The following is a 15,099-nucleotide window of genomic DNA, read 5'->3' on the forward strand; positions in this document are numbered from 1 at the left end:
AAAAAACGTTTGTCAAAGTTTTTTGTGAGAAATATATTTGTATGAAATAACGAAGTAATATACTGTATGTAGTATGGAGCCAGTAAGTAGGAATGATGAATATAATGGGTCTCATCCTAATGGTTCTATTTTATGACAAATTCTTGATTTGAGTTTAGTTTTTGGGCACAAGACTTGCACACACCCCAATCCGTCTGGCCTCTGTCTTCCAGAATTAGCTTCAAATTCAACGTGTAGCCCTGGCTCCACCTCCGGACACATCTCCTTTTCTTCTACAGCGCGGTGGAAAACAAGCACTTTATCGTGCCATGCACAGAATCATGGAACGGTCCCAGCACCATCTGCGCTCCCTCCCCATATCCAGCCAAAGAGATGATTGCTAACAGCGTGATTATGCCTTTGTTTCATTACCCTGACATTGCTTACAGAAACTTGGCTTTGTCCTTGGCAAACTTATCTGACACTCATTTCACTGCATTATTTAATTTGCTTGGCAGATGCCCTCACTCAGTGCACATTACACAGCTTAACATTTCTACACTGAATATGATTATATGCCTGTATATTCGCTGAATGTGTTCAGCTATCTGACCCAAATGTTCGATGGCGGTGCCTCTCTCTCAGGGCTTTTTAACCTGATACCTTCTGCATTCAAGTCCAGATTTTTAGCGTGCACTATACTGCTCTACAGGGGTCTATTTGCTGCAGTGGGTTAATGCTGAGCAGCTGATAAGATTACCATTATTATTATTTATTATTAATAATATTTATTTATGTTATGAATAGTCATATAAATCAATATTATTATTAATCTTAAGATCACTTTTACCTCCAAGCCAGTATGAGCTGAGGCTCATTAAATGTTACTTTTGGTATTATTAATGTATTTTACACAAACAACAAAAGTTTTCGTAAATCTTTTAATCCCTCCAAACAAAAGCCTCCCTTGATGGAAGGTCCAGAGGGATTAGTTGTAAATAAATAATAAGCAATATAAAATCTGGAGAATTATTTACCTGTCACAACCATGCAGAACCGACAAGCCAAGACTCCAGCTCTTCTGAAAGAGAGGAAGCAATATGAAGTGGACCTGTCAGCAGAATTTCATGTCCACCACTATGTAATACAGTACACACACACAAACACACACACACAGTTGCATTTACACATGAGTGTTATCTCTACACACTTAATGAGGATAATCTTTCCCCATCTGAATTACTGATGCACATTTTCCGCATGTGAGACTAAAATGAAGCCTGGCTCTGAATTCCTTGGTGATCTGAGTAGAGTTACACTCCTACTACATACTTGTCCTCCTACCCCATGATAACTCTGCTCACTGCACAGAGGAACATCTCCTGAAAGATGAAGTGTATACTTTTTATTTTCAGCTTTTTTCACAAATGGGTGATGTTGACACATGGACACATGATTGGCTGGGCCTGGTCAGGTGAGCGGTAGTGTGTGGTGAGAACGGCGAGCGCCAGATTTCCTATCCCGCCGCGGCTGTGGTCTGGGGCCCGGCTGCCTCCTGTGCCCTGCATGCTGGGCGAGCAGCAGTGCATCCTGGGACAGGATCTGATTTTCCACCTGCACACTCATTGGGTTCAGGAATGGAGGGGGGTTAACTCAGACCCCATTTGATTAGTCAGTATGGGCATGTCTCATATGAGGTTACGTCATAAGAACAAGCTGAATAATCTAAAAATGAAGAGTCAAATTTAGAAGCCAAATTTATAATAAACATGCATGCCTACTCATTACATGCACAACCACCATGGGCTGTATTAATGAATAACCCAGGGTTTAAGTTCAAGTTTTGCTATTAAGAGGCTGCACTGTAGGAGGGCTTAACAAGAGATGATATACTGTAGGTATGGGGATGGAGATAAACATGGTGTGCCTCATTTCCTTTGCCAAATTAGCTGTGTGTGGAATTATTTATCATAGTGGTTTTAAAGTCATATGTACTGAAACCAAGAGAACCAGTGACCAAATCTGATGATGCAAGTGATATATTGAAAGCAAAACATTACAGTAATATAAATGTAAATTTGATTAGTTATACAGTTGGGAATACATTTGGATATCAAAACCAGACTTTGTGGCTCATGCAGTAGTGTGTCTTTTATTGTACACCACTATATACATTTTATACATGGAATTACAAATGGCATGTAAAGTTCCCCCTCACATTTCTTCCTGTCACACTGTCCTTGTAGAGTTTCATTCTTCCTTTGTTTCTTTGACGTCTCTCTGGGTGCTTGCGCTAGTCTGTTTTTGGTTCCACTTTCACAAACCTTTTTCTCACTTCCCCTCTCTCTGTGTAAGCTTACGTGTGTAAGTACGAAACAGTGCCTTCTGGTGGGTGTAAGTGGGATTAAAATTTGTGTTTATTTCTCGCTAACTTCTCAGTATTGGGATAAAATCCTTGACATCTTTGACGTTTACCAGAAGATGTAATATATTTTCCTTCATTTAACGATCCAGGATTTGCTGGCTTCATATCTCTGAAACAGAATTATTATGTTACAAATATGTACCAGTTTTTGTTGCTGTTCTTGTTAGTTCATTTTGCATCTAATCTGTTAAATAGAGCCATTGAAAGGATTTAAGACACTGCATCTTTGATATTTGACCAGGATTATTTAGGGTAAGGTAGAGTTATGCCTTGGATATGATTTCTCTCTCTCCAGGTCGAACTGGCTGAAGCCCTGCTGTGGACAAAGGGCCGCTCTATGGCAGGTCTTCCTCTTCAGTGCTGGCTTCAACTGCGTCCTGGTGGCCTGCGTGGTCCTGGTGGTGGTCCTCCTGGCTTTGGAGCTTCTTATCGACACCAAACTCCTGCAGTGTGAGTTTTTACACCCTGTCCTGATATTGTACAGAAAACTCCTGTAGTGTGAGTTTTTACACTGTGTTCTGTTATTGTACAGAAAACTCCTGCAGTGTGAGTTTTTACACACTCCTGTTATTGTACAGAAAACTCCTGCAGTGTGAGTTTTTACACCGTGTTCTGTTATTGTACAGCAAACAGTGAGTTACTGTATTGACACTGGTATGTACAAAAAAACACAAGACAATTAGATGCAGAATATGAATACATACAATACTGTATGTGTCTGTATTTGCCTGACTGTAGTCTATAATGTAGGTACTGGCAAACCCCTACTGTTGCTCTGTATATAACTCCCTAACTCTGACACCTACACCACCACAGCATACATCATATGTAACCTAATAGTAGATCTGAATATGATTTGATGGGGTTTGTTGACATTAATGATTGATCAGCTAGTGTTAAGTCATCTTGAAGGGAGAGGGGCGGTCCCCCCAGCCGAAACGCTCATTGGTCTTGCATTGTTGCCACAGTTACCAACGCGTTCCAGTTCGCCAGCATCGTGCACTGGATCAGCCTTGTCATCCTGTCTGTGTTCTTCTCCGAGGTAAGGAACACCACAGCCAGGTAATCACTCCTCAGACGAGGAGCAATTAAACAGCCATACAGGCTGAGCATTAATTAAAGTGATAGGGCGTAAGTAATAATTAAAGGTGAGATCATGAATAAAGTGGTCGGTTTACGGTAAGGAGATACACATCACACACATACACACGGGATCCTGACACTGTATATGACAGGTGTCCTGTGTGAGGGCTATTGAATGGATTTGCCATATTGCCATCTGTTCGGTCCTCAGCCTTCAGACACACTGCAGGTCCTGGCTTCTCTTGGATTGCATCTACAGCATGCCTGCGTAACATTAAACTCAAATGTGTACCATCAATGGTTGTATGAACATACTGTAGGACATAACCTATTTTTCAAAGCAGAGTTTCTCTTTTTGGTTATAATAGAGTAATATTGTGCTGAAACTCTTCTTGGCAAACTGGCCTTTCAGCATGGATGTATTTGGCACTGTAAGAGCCCCCGCTGACATGGAGGCCTCACACTGTCTTTGGCTCTCATGACCCTGCTGCACAGTTCCTGCTTTCCTTCCAAAACACGCTTGCTAAAACCTGGCAACCATCGCAGTCACCATTCCGGCTCTCTTTCACCTCCAAAACACAGGTATTGCTGGGAGACGGCACCTGGCACCCCATCCATACGGATTCTCACTCCAAAACCCACCCCACTATACCTGGCAACCATTTTGGTTTTAGGTCAGGTGATCTTTGTCCAAACGCAGATAAAAGTTCTTGCTTTGAGACAGATCACTGCTTTTCTTTTTTAACATCTGCAGTTTTGTTCCTTTATATATCATTTGTAGTGTTAAACAGTTTTCAGACAGAAAAAGCTGAATTTCACTAAAAAGGCTATTTTCTCTTTCTTCAATTTCCCCTGCCATGAGAGCTGAAATTGATAAGGTACGGTATGGTGGTGGGACTTGCTGGAGTTGTGCTGCTTTGTCCATTTTTGATCATCCCACTCTGTAGGAGTTTTTCCTAAATATTATTTATTTTGGAATCAGAAAAGAGAACAGTTCTTTGAGTCACTGAAACGAGTGAAGTGTGTGTGGCTGAAATGCGTGTGCAGTTTTGCAAACCCCGCGTTCATGAAACATAAATATCCTCCAGAGTTTGCGTCAAGTAGAAGCTTTTTTCTGTTGGTTTGTTTTATTTTGTTTTGCCATGTCCTCTGATATTCTAGTATTTGTCTTTGTTCTTTTTAGTTTTTATTGAAGTTGTACTTTGCTTGGCCAAGGTGTGTGGTATTTAGTATTCATATTTTAGTATTTAGTATTCAATCGGAGCAAAATCTTGGTGATTCACAAAAGTATTGGATATGGGAAGATAGCCCTTCTGAGAACAACCCAGGACTGAAACACTGTGGACATGGAGAAAACACCACACTTGACATGGAGAAGAGAGACACAGGAACAGGAAATGTGAACCACTGATCTGCATCCATGCAGTGGGTGGAGGGAGTTGTGTTTGTCACTGCCACTGAAGCCACTGTGAGGAGTCACACACGTACATCACAACAAGAGATGTCATGTTCCTGCCATTCAATGGCACAAACTGTATTGGTATCTACACATACAAACTATGTGACTACACATCAAAACTATGGTGATACTACCGGTGATGTAAAAGGTACATTTTAAATATGAATATAGGTATAACATTAAATGTGTGGAGCTAAAGGGTGAGTTGCTGCTTACATATGGTAGAAGGACTCTAATTATGCTACAAGCACTTTACTTGCATACATAAATATACAGTAGTTGAACTGAAGAAATTCACAATCTATTTCATGTTACAGGAGTTATTGTATCCTGTTCTGAATAACAATGGTGAGAATTCATGATAAAATACATATTGAGGCAGTTAATCATGTGGAAATATTCACAATTAATAGCAAACCCAGCCTCAAGCGTGTTTACTTTTGCTTTCGAGCTCCAAGACGTGTGGCATTAATGTCCAACTTCAGCCCTCGATACTGGAAGTGAATAGAGATCAGTGGAATGACTCCAGTCAGTGCATCCCTGGGCCAGCCACTCCTGTACATTCACTCCCATTGTCGGGAGCCTTCCCACCTCCTGTACAGTTTCAAATAATGTATACAATGCATACTGCAAACAGAGCAGGTGAGCAGATCTTTACCCCACCCCCACCTTCCAAAAAAATAAAATAATAAATTGGGTCTGGAAAGCTGACCCTAATGAGATGCCAAGATTTTGTGAACTGCAGTGTATTTTGCATACATCCATTGTTTCCTTTTGTCAATTATTTTTTAATTGCTTGACAGGTTATATGCGGAGGATGTTGCATAGCTCAGAGGCAAGGGTAATAATCAGTATAGAGGTTTCAGCTATAGAGGCATCAATGTAATATTTTCTGTTTTTTTATCATTTTTATAATATAAAATAAAATAAAAGCAAAACCCCACAGTATGAGGTAAATCAAGATATCCTTTAATAGCTATATACGCAGAAGTAACTGCATATTTAAAAGTACATTTCCCATATGTCTGTTTTTTCTTCTCTCTTTCTCATTATCAAGACGGTCTTTAGGATTGTAATCCTCGGGATCTGGGACTACATCGAGAACAAAGTTGAGGTAAGCACTCTGTGGTCTGCTTGGGTCAGGACTGGCTGAGGTACTGTGCTGAATCCTGATGAGACAGACTGAAACAGGCTGAAACCCTGCTTCAGACCACCCATGGACTATGAACACGGAGCATACTTTTTGGCGAGTGTCATCTCCGCCTTTAGGCCTTTAAGGCTTTCTATGCATGTTCGTAGCATTGCCCTCTATTACAGTCCCACTTTTGTCTCTGAAAAAGGTTATATTTGTGAGGAGAGATGACTTTACAGCATAGAATGAGGACAATATCTGTTTGCCGAATTCATCCTTGAGAGTCAATTGACCCATGAATATAACTCAATGACGATCAAGGCTTTACAGCCACACTAATTTTTGCCAGCTGGCTCCATAGTGTCCTTGAGTGTCCCTGCAGATCACTGCTAACCTGGCCGTGTCCCTGTGTGGCCCACAGGTGTTTGACGGTGCTGTTATCGTCCTCTCTCTGGCCCCAATGGTGGCCTCCACTGTTGCCAATGGACCCAGCAGCCCGTGGGATGCCATCAGTCTCATTATTACTTTGCGTATTTGGAGGGTGAAGAGAATCATTGATGGTGAGTGTGCTTGCTGTGCTTTACCTGAGCCCAGGTAACTGGGAAGATAACACCTTTATGCCCCTTCCTGTTTTCATACTTGTGATCTTGAAATCCTGAAGAACAGGATTGGTATTTCATTCTGATGTGTAGTATTGTGACTTGTTCGACCTACTGTCAGATGTGGAGGTGGGTCATTGATTTTTTTGGAGATCTTTTGCTGCCAGTGGTCCAGGGGCAATATTTAAGATCAATGGCACAATGTAATAAAAGGAAATCCTGGCAGAAAATCTGGTTGCCTCTGCTTGGAAGCTGAGTCTTGGTCGTAGGTAGATTGTCCAGCAGGAAGCGTTTTAAATTTATCATCCTATTTTTCAACGTCACATCACATGAAGATAACCACTCTCCTTATCCCTCCTCTATAACTTGTGACCCACAGTTTGTGCCACTGGCCTATAGGAAAGTGGGAGCATGTCATAGCTAATTGACAGTTCTCATTACCACACCCAGACAGTTTGAGTTAACTTTTATAGTGGGAAGTTAGGCTTACAAAAATATGTTTTAAAATACATTGAAATGATTGAATAATAAAAGAAATGCACATTTGTTTTATTGTTGCCTAAAGACAACTGGCAAGTGTCACATTCAACCACCATGATACCACGTTATGTTTTACTTCTGTGCATTCCACTGTGGACAGTTTGCAGTTATGCAACACAAAGCACTTTTTAATACTAATACTTTATATATTTAGTTTTTCCTCTTTCAGATTTTACCCTGGTATGTAATCAATTGTTTTCATCATTTGTTTACCATACTGTATATTTCAATATGGATATTGATCAAGCTTCCTGGTAAACTGCCAAATATAATTTCCCTTTATAGTTGTATTGATTTTCTAAACTGTTGAGTGGTGCCTAATATCAGTAATTAATATACTGTATGCTGTGTTCTTAGGCATGATGATGTAGGCACAATCGATTCTGAAGATCCATATGACAACTGCCCTAACTCAATACACTATACTATTGGCTACTAAAAGGGGGAACTTGTGTCGTGCCTCTATAAATTGAACTTCTACACTAATCCCTGTCTGGCAAGCTCCCACTAGCAGCTCTCAGTACTGTGGCTCCACACAGCCTTTCCACACTCATCTTTCCCACACTGCTCATTTCCTTGCAATGACCATGAAATAATAATTTGCTGTGTTCCCTTGACTGTGTCGTATCCATTACATTTTGACAGCTCTATGAATAACACCCCCTACCCACACGTCAATCTCCACAAGACCCTATTTTGTCAGGCACTTAGATTTGTTTATTTCTTGTGTTGCCAGATCTACTGTCTATATGACCCAGCAATATGCTTTGAACAGCTAGTCTCTTCAGCATGTAGTCATGTTTTATGGAACATGTGCATTGTTCTGTGTTTATAGGAGACTCATCATTCTTCTGATTAAAAAACTAAAGATTAGAATACATTTTGTCGTAATACTTTGGCTGTAACAGCATGCCACCAGTCACCACAGTATTGCAGTGATGTGACTCTGCTCTGCTCTCTCTCAGCCTACGTACTCCAGGTGAAGGTGGAGATGGAACTGGAGATCCAGGAGTATGAAAAGGCCAAGGCGGTCAGGGAGGAGCAGCTGGAGCGCCTCACCCAGATCTGTCAGGAGCAGGCTGTGAGTTCTGAGACCCTGCGGGTGTTCAGGAGCCCTCGGACTGACACCTCCGCTACACCGAGACCTGAATGTGCCACCTGTCAGTCTCACACGAGCCCTGTCACCATACCGCTGTACAATAAGTCAATCACATTGATATCTGTCAACGCACGGTTATTAACACTGAGCCCCAACTGACACCTGTCACAACTCCCCTACTGTCACTGCTTCTGACTGATACCTGTTACATCACTGTTATTCTCACCGGCCCAGACACACTGTAACCTTCAATACTCAGGCCTGATCTGACCCTGTCATCCTGCCATCAATCGTATCTCTCCCTGGCTGATAAGTGGGAGGGGATTATTCTTATCGCTGACTGAATTTCTTTTTGCACTTCATATTGCCACACCGCCTGCTTTTCTTATTCTGCTAAAAGTGTTTTACACTGTGTACCAGTAGAGGGCAGTAACATATCACATAAATGAGAACTGTAACATGCTTTGGGATTTAGCTGTGTTTATTAGCAACACAAATACGATACTTCTTTTATAGAAGTGAATTTCATATACATTTATATACATAGTTTCGCTGAACGCTAATGCGAGTAATGGTAAGTCACGCAACAAAGAACCATGGCATGATATGAGGACTTTTAGCTGAATCCTCATTATTGGTGAGCATTCTCATTTCAGCGGGTTCCAGCTTTAACAAGCCTTCTGCCGTGGCTGAGGAGGAGCCAGACAGATACAATCTTGGAGCCTTTCATTGTAATTTGTTTACATCTCCCAAATTAGCTTTGGCAGCTGTCCTGTACACATCTATGGGGTTGCAGTCGATTGAGTTTTACAATCACATTTGTCTCCTGTGCTCAGGACCCCTGAGATCAATACTGAAAGAGCCAACGGCTGTACATCATGACAAGTCGCTGTGGTTGTCCCAGGCATTGACCACTTTACTGGATACTGTTCAAACAAGCTCAACAGCAATTTGACTGGCTGTTTGTCAATATCTTTCATTGAGGAGTAAATGGAATCCAGTTATGGGATTGATCAGATACACTGGCTAGCCAGTAAGTTAGATGTAATGGTGGAGAAACACTAGTGCGGTTTGGTGGTACTGGTACACAAGTCCCCAGGCTGAGAATACGATTCTTCTTTAACTAATTTTGTCACCATTGCCCTGTGGATAGATTTGACCTACAGTTTTGATGGCTAATTCTCTTTTCTTTCTTTCTTTCTTTCTTTCTTTCTTTCTTTCTCCCTCCCTCCCTCCCCCCTCTGTCTCTCCCTCTCTCCTCTCTCTCTCCCCTCCTTCTCTCCTCCCTCTCTCTCCCTCTCTTTCCCATCTCTCTCCCCTCCCTCTCTTCCCTCCCTCTCCCTCTTCCTTATCTCTCTCCCTCTCTCTCCTCCTTCCCTCTCTCCTCTCTCCTTCTCTCTCCTCCCTCTCTCCTCTCCCTCCCTCTTTCTCCCCTGCCTCTCCCTCTCTCTCCCCTGCCCCTCTCTCCGTAAGTTTCTCTCCCTCTCTCTCTCTCCTCTCTCTCTCTCTCAGTTTGAGATCAGGCAGCTGCGGGCTCACCTGGCGCAGCAGGATCTGGATCTGGCTGCAGAGCGTGAGGCGGCCATGCAGATGCACCATGTGTGGGACAAGCAGGCGGGGAGCTTCCAGGTGGTGGAGGGGCTGGCCCCCGGGGAGTCAGACCATGAGGGCCGCGGAGGAGCCAGAGAGCCCCGGGCCCCACCAGGTACACCCCCCCTCCTAAAGACAGACCCAGACAGCAGCACCCACATTCCCTCATTCTCTCCCCCTCTCACCTCATTCCGCCCAGCTGCTGCAGTTCGTCACCTTCACATTATATACTGTGTTCATATTTTACTTATGTACTTGCAGTTTAATACTGTAGATATTGGCACATTTGGTCTGAAAAACAGCTGAAACTCTTGACCATATCTGCATGCTTTTCAGCATTTAGTTGCTGCACATGATTGGCTGATTAAATATACGCATTAACAAGCTGGTGTACAGGTCTACCTAATAAAGTGCTCAGTGAGTGTGTATTAGGGCTCATTTCAAGTTACGTATTGCAAAACAACACGAGTGATAGAGGGAGTGACAGTCAGACAAAATGAGAAAGATCTTTAATCTTGTTTTCTTGTTTAATCCAAAGAAATTCTCAGGCGACTCTCTCCACAAGTTAAAAAGCCTTTATTTTATGGGCTACATTACGAAATAGAAAACAGACAAATGTGCATCGGCCTCTCAGCCTTTATCAGGACGCAAGTCTGGTTTGGGAAAGACAGTGAGCTCCGTAAGTTTTGGGACAAAGACTTACATATGTTTTCTTGATTTTTCTTGTGGCTCTGTACCACAATTTTAGATTCATAATCAAACAATTCACATACGGTTAAAGTGTAGATTTTCAGAAAGAGAAGGAATATGTATTTGTCCCAAGGCTAATGGAGCGCACTGTATGATTGTGAAGGACACAAAGTGACAAATGGCATAACAGTGGATCATTGAAATGTGGCAAAGTGTGAATCTGACAGCAGAGCCCTGGAGATGTGTGCAACACTGGTCCTAAAACAAGCATTAGCACACAACCTACTCTGTGCCCTCTATGGTCAAAAAGCCTTTTAAAAACCTCTGTAACCAAGGCGAAAACCGGCCCGATCCATTTACCACATAAGCCCCTGTGGCCATCTCAGTGCTGTGGCTAATTCAGGTACAGAGTGCTCCACACGTTGAGCCTTGTTCTGTGGGGAGACCGGCTAGCTCAGAACATCTGTTCCATTTCACCTGGTAACCATGACAGGCAGGGGAAAACATGCCATGGCTGGGTCCCCAGGGGTGCCCTGGGGGGATTGTGGGAAATCTGGCTCCAAGGAGCAAGAGGAAAAACCCACGTTCCCGAGTAGGGGGCAGGTCAACGGAGCGGACAGAGCTTGGGATTTTGGTGATGGGCCGGTGGCGGTTTTTTCTCTTCCTGGAGGGGGTTCTTTAATATGAATGCATGACATTTAAGTGTCACACAGTAATAGCCTCAGTAAGTCTCTTTTCTTGTTGGAAAAAGGCTAAGGGACTTGTCGCTGTTTTGGGACTATTCTTTTTCCAAAGAACAAAGAAATCTCAAGGAGCTGTTAAATTGGGACATGGGGTGATGTGATGGCCCAATCCCATGGCTTTATGAAGAATGCTGACCACAGCAGAGCACTCCTTACTGCTCACTCTTTAAACTCTGTCCCAGTGAGGATTAGACAGAGATTACAGCTAATAATGTCACGATAAAGCAAAGGGCACGCCACTACATCTTATCAGCCAAGCTACTTCAGAGAATACAATTCTGGCTATTTTTCAAAGAGCAGAAGAATTCACTTCTAGCATAAAAATCATATGGATAAAAATTAAAAGGATATTTTATGTGGTTTTCAGACTCAGAAGTATACAGCTTTGATGGATATTATACAGAACAAAGATGACACTGATATACTCACAAGGCAGGTCACCCCAAATGTTCCTTCTTGCATCAGAGCGTCTGGCGGATGACTGCATATTTGAGAGCCTTTTAAGTTTGACTGCTTCTTTTGAGACTCATGTGTTATTAATCACAGAGTGATTGTCTTGGTGGTGTTTGAGCGAGTGCAATGCTTCTCCTCTTGGGGCTGCCAAGAATTAATATTTCAAAACCTCGAAAAAATAAATGAAATTAGCCATTGGAGACGCCGGTCCTCTGGGGATGGCAGGGGCACTCAGAGTACTTTACCCCCCCCCCCCCCATCTCCCACCTGCACCCCCCCTCCCCCGCCCCCATGCTTGGGACAAATCAGGCAAGGAAAGCACCCCCCTTTACTCCCCAGCTTAGCCCACAATAAGAACTGCTTGCCGCTGAAACAATGTGAATGTGAAGACACAAAACCACACGTGTAACTTCAGGACTGAAAACGGGTCTGTGTGCAAATCCATGGCTTCCAGCTTGAGGTTATTTCTGGTCTGGTCTTACTCAAAGAGGACTCAAGTCAGTTCACATAATTGGACTGCCTCATGCAGTCAAATGTTTAATTTGGCCCAAAATAGCCCACATTTTTCCCAGGCTTTATCGTATGACAATGCTGGATCAATATATTCCTGGAAATATGTATTTTCTCTCCAATTTTGATCTCCTGTGTACTGTAATCCTTCCTTTTCCAGATTCCGTTGTCCGAGATGACATGAACAACTATATCAGCCAGTACTACAATGAGCCCAGCAGTGGTAAGTAGAGAGGCTCTTGTACAGAAAGGGTCCCAGCGGTGGTTCAGCCATAGGGTCTGCTGGTTTTCATTGTTACTCATCACTTCATGAATAAATAAAAGCAATTGATTTTACAGTTAATATACCTCTCTGGGCTTCCTGGGTTGCTGGTTGCTGAAAATATAACCTGTTGAATATACCTGGTACCGTAATGTATATAATTTGCTGATGATCTTGTGGGGTCATGGCTTCTGGGTTTGTTGGTTTTCTTTGCGCAGATGCGGGGGCGGCAGAAATTGGCGCGCGTGTCATAACCACAGCGGCGATCGACGTGCACCTGCCCAATAACCCCAGCAGCACGTCCTCCGTCATGCTGGCCGTGAACGCCCCCGGCCCTCCCACACGCGTGGTCGGCTCGGTCAGCGACACGTCCGTCTCCGCGCCCCGCTCGGCCGGCGTCTCCACGGTCCGAGGACAGAGCGCCAGCAGCCACACGCTCAGCTCCAGCAGCGCCCGCGAGACCTCGGACTACCGCCCCCTGGTGGGCCCCACCGGGCAGCACTGCTGCAGCTCCCTGTCCGCGGGCCTCAGGGACCCCAGCGCGGTGGTGCAGGAGCTGCTCTCCTCCCTGACGGGGGACTCCTGCCTGGCGCAGAAAGGCCTGGACCCCGTCAACCTGAAACTGCCCAGCCCCACTGGCTCAGCTGAGACCAGCCCCCAGCTGGAGCACAGGGTCAACATCTACAACAGGAAGAACCAGGAGAACCTGAGCGTGTTCCAGGCCAAGCCCCTGATCCACCTGCAGGCCAGCGAGCCTCCCCCAGGGGAGAAGTACAGACTGCTCGACCCTGCCCACGCCCCTGCCACCCGCCTGCCTGACACATAGTGACCAGCAGGGGGCACCCATTCCCAGCCCTCATGCCTCAGAAACTGAACCAAGCTGACATGAACTGAACATTCCTGCTGGCCTCTTTGTATTAACCCACCCCCCCACCGTGCCAACCCCACAGTAACTGTGATGCCCCCTCCTGGTCAAAAATTGCACAACTGTCAGGTGAGGAGTGGACGGCAGGGAGAATAGTTCTGAGCCAGCACTGATGAATCATCAGGAATTTCCATTGTGAATAACCAGCAAGGTGCCATGCTAAAGCTTTTACAGAACAACATATTCAATAGTGTTACTGATATACGTACTTCTTTTACAGTTCATTTTGGGGTGTGTTGGGTGTGAGAAGGTGATCATGGGAAATAGGGTGGTAAGTGCATTTATCTTTTGAGTTGTATACAATGTTGTAACAAAATGTAGAGTCTCTGATCCGGCTACTGCAGGGTACATTTGATTTGATTGGATGAGCTGTGTTCACAGCAATTTCTTACCTTTCGTCTTTCTACATTACAGATGATGATGTTTGTATTGAAATTCAAGAGGCTTAACTATGTTCACTCCTATATTATTAATCAAGAAAAGATCAAGGGAAGCAACTACTGGGGATTTTTGAGAAGCAAAGGCGATCGATTTAAACTACTCAAACTAGCAGAAATGGAGTGATCATAGCACAAACCTTCATAAGGATCTGCTTCCAGAATTTGGCAAACTAAGCCTGTGCACTTTAATGTTTACAGATATTTTATAACCTGAACATGGAGGAAATTTGTTGCAGACTGCAGTTGTCCTTTGATTAAAAGCAAGTTTGTAAACTGATGGAAAATGTTAATGGCTTTGAATTATTGTCCACTGCTGAAAAAACACAAACACTCCAGTTTCCACATGACCCGTGTGTGTACCACACTACACATTCCCCATACAGCTGTCAGTTTAAAGATATGGGTAGCTTTGTTATATTATGACATTTGAAATCAAGAAAGCCGTTTTATTCTGGTCTGGGTATTGAAAATAGATTAATATATGATCATCAATTTTACAAAGCTTTTATAACAAAGCTAAAATGCAAAACAACCCATTGAAGTGTGCATACAAAAAGCCCAGACTCAACTTGTAATTTTCTCAGTATATTTATCTAAAATCCCACATTTATATTTCAATTATGTAGTTATATGACATTTAGTTATATGCATGACATTATCATCTGCCTGAACTGTTTCCTCAGCTTCTATGATGTAAATAATACTTTCATTTTGAAAACATACTGTAGGTCATTTCCATTGAACATCATAACACTCCAATGTAAGTTAATTCACCAATGAACAGTGACTTTTCCATTCGTTTGAAAATACACTTTGTAAATTCCCTGGCGTTGTATACATTGCAAAAGGTGTTTTGATCCCATTACCTCTGAGATTGATCATAACTGAAAACTGTAAAAGCAGCCTACATAATTTACAGCTTTTCTGCTTTTCATACTGTAGGGCCACACTGCATTAATTATGTATTCCAACATCTCTCAGGCTGTAGAACCATGTTGGCACCTTTAAAATGGAAAAAAATTTACCACAACAAAAACTATACCGCAGCCAATTTTCTTTCATGTTAAAAGATTCTCTATAAGTATAATTGTTTGGAGACAATATAAATATGAACTGCTGGAGTGATGTTTCAGAATTTCACATTTTACATCCATTTCATTGAATAGTATT

The 15,099-nt window shown here is 43.1% G+C and overlaps 1 protein-coding gene across 1 annotated transcript in view; it reads left to right on the forward strand.

Annotated features, from left to right (window-relative positions):
- The window catches only part of LOC133131020 (transmembrane protein 266-like), a 31,900-nt gene extending 17,687 nt beyond the window's left edge, over nt 1-14,213 (forward strand). The window contains exons 4-11 of the mRNA XM_061246097.1: nt 2,700-2,854; nt 3,373-3,446; nt 6,004-6,060; nt 6,500-6,638; nt 8,183-8,298; nt 9,829-10,021; nt 12,463-12,525; nt 12,783-14,213. Coding sequence (XP_061102081.1) covers nt 2,700-2,854; nt 3,373-3,446; nt 6,004-6,060; nt 6,500-6,638; nt 8,183-8,298; nt 9,829-10,021; nt 12,463-12,525; nt 12,783-13,390 — 1,405 coding nt within the window. The 3' untranslated portion in view covers nt 13,391-14,213. The remainder of the gene's footprint in view (nt 1-2,699; nt 2,855-3,372; nt 3,447-6,003; nt 6,061-6,499; nt 6,639-8,182; nt 8,299-9,828; nt 10,022-12,462; nt 12,526-12,782) is intronic.
- The last annotated feature ends 886 nt before the right edge of the window (nt 14,214-15,099 follow it).

Source organism: Conger conger, chromosome 6 (assembly GCF_963514075.1).
Source record: "Conger conger chromosome 6, fConCon1.1, whole genome shotgun sequence".
NCBI classification, from domain to species: domain Eukaryota; kingdom Metazoa; phylum Chordata; class Actinopteri; order Anguilliformes; family Congridae; genus Conger; species Conger conger.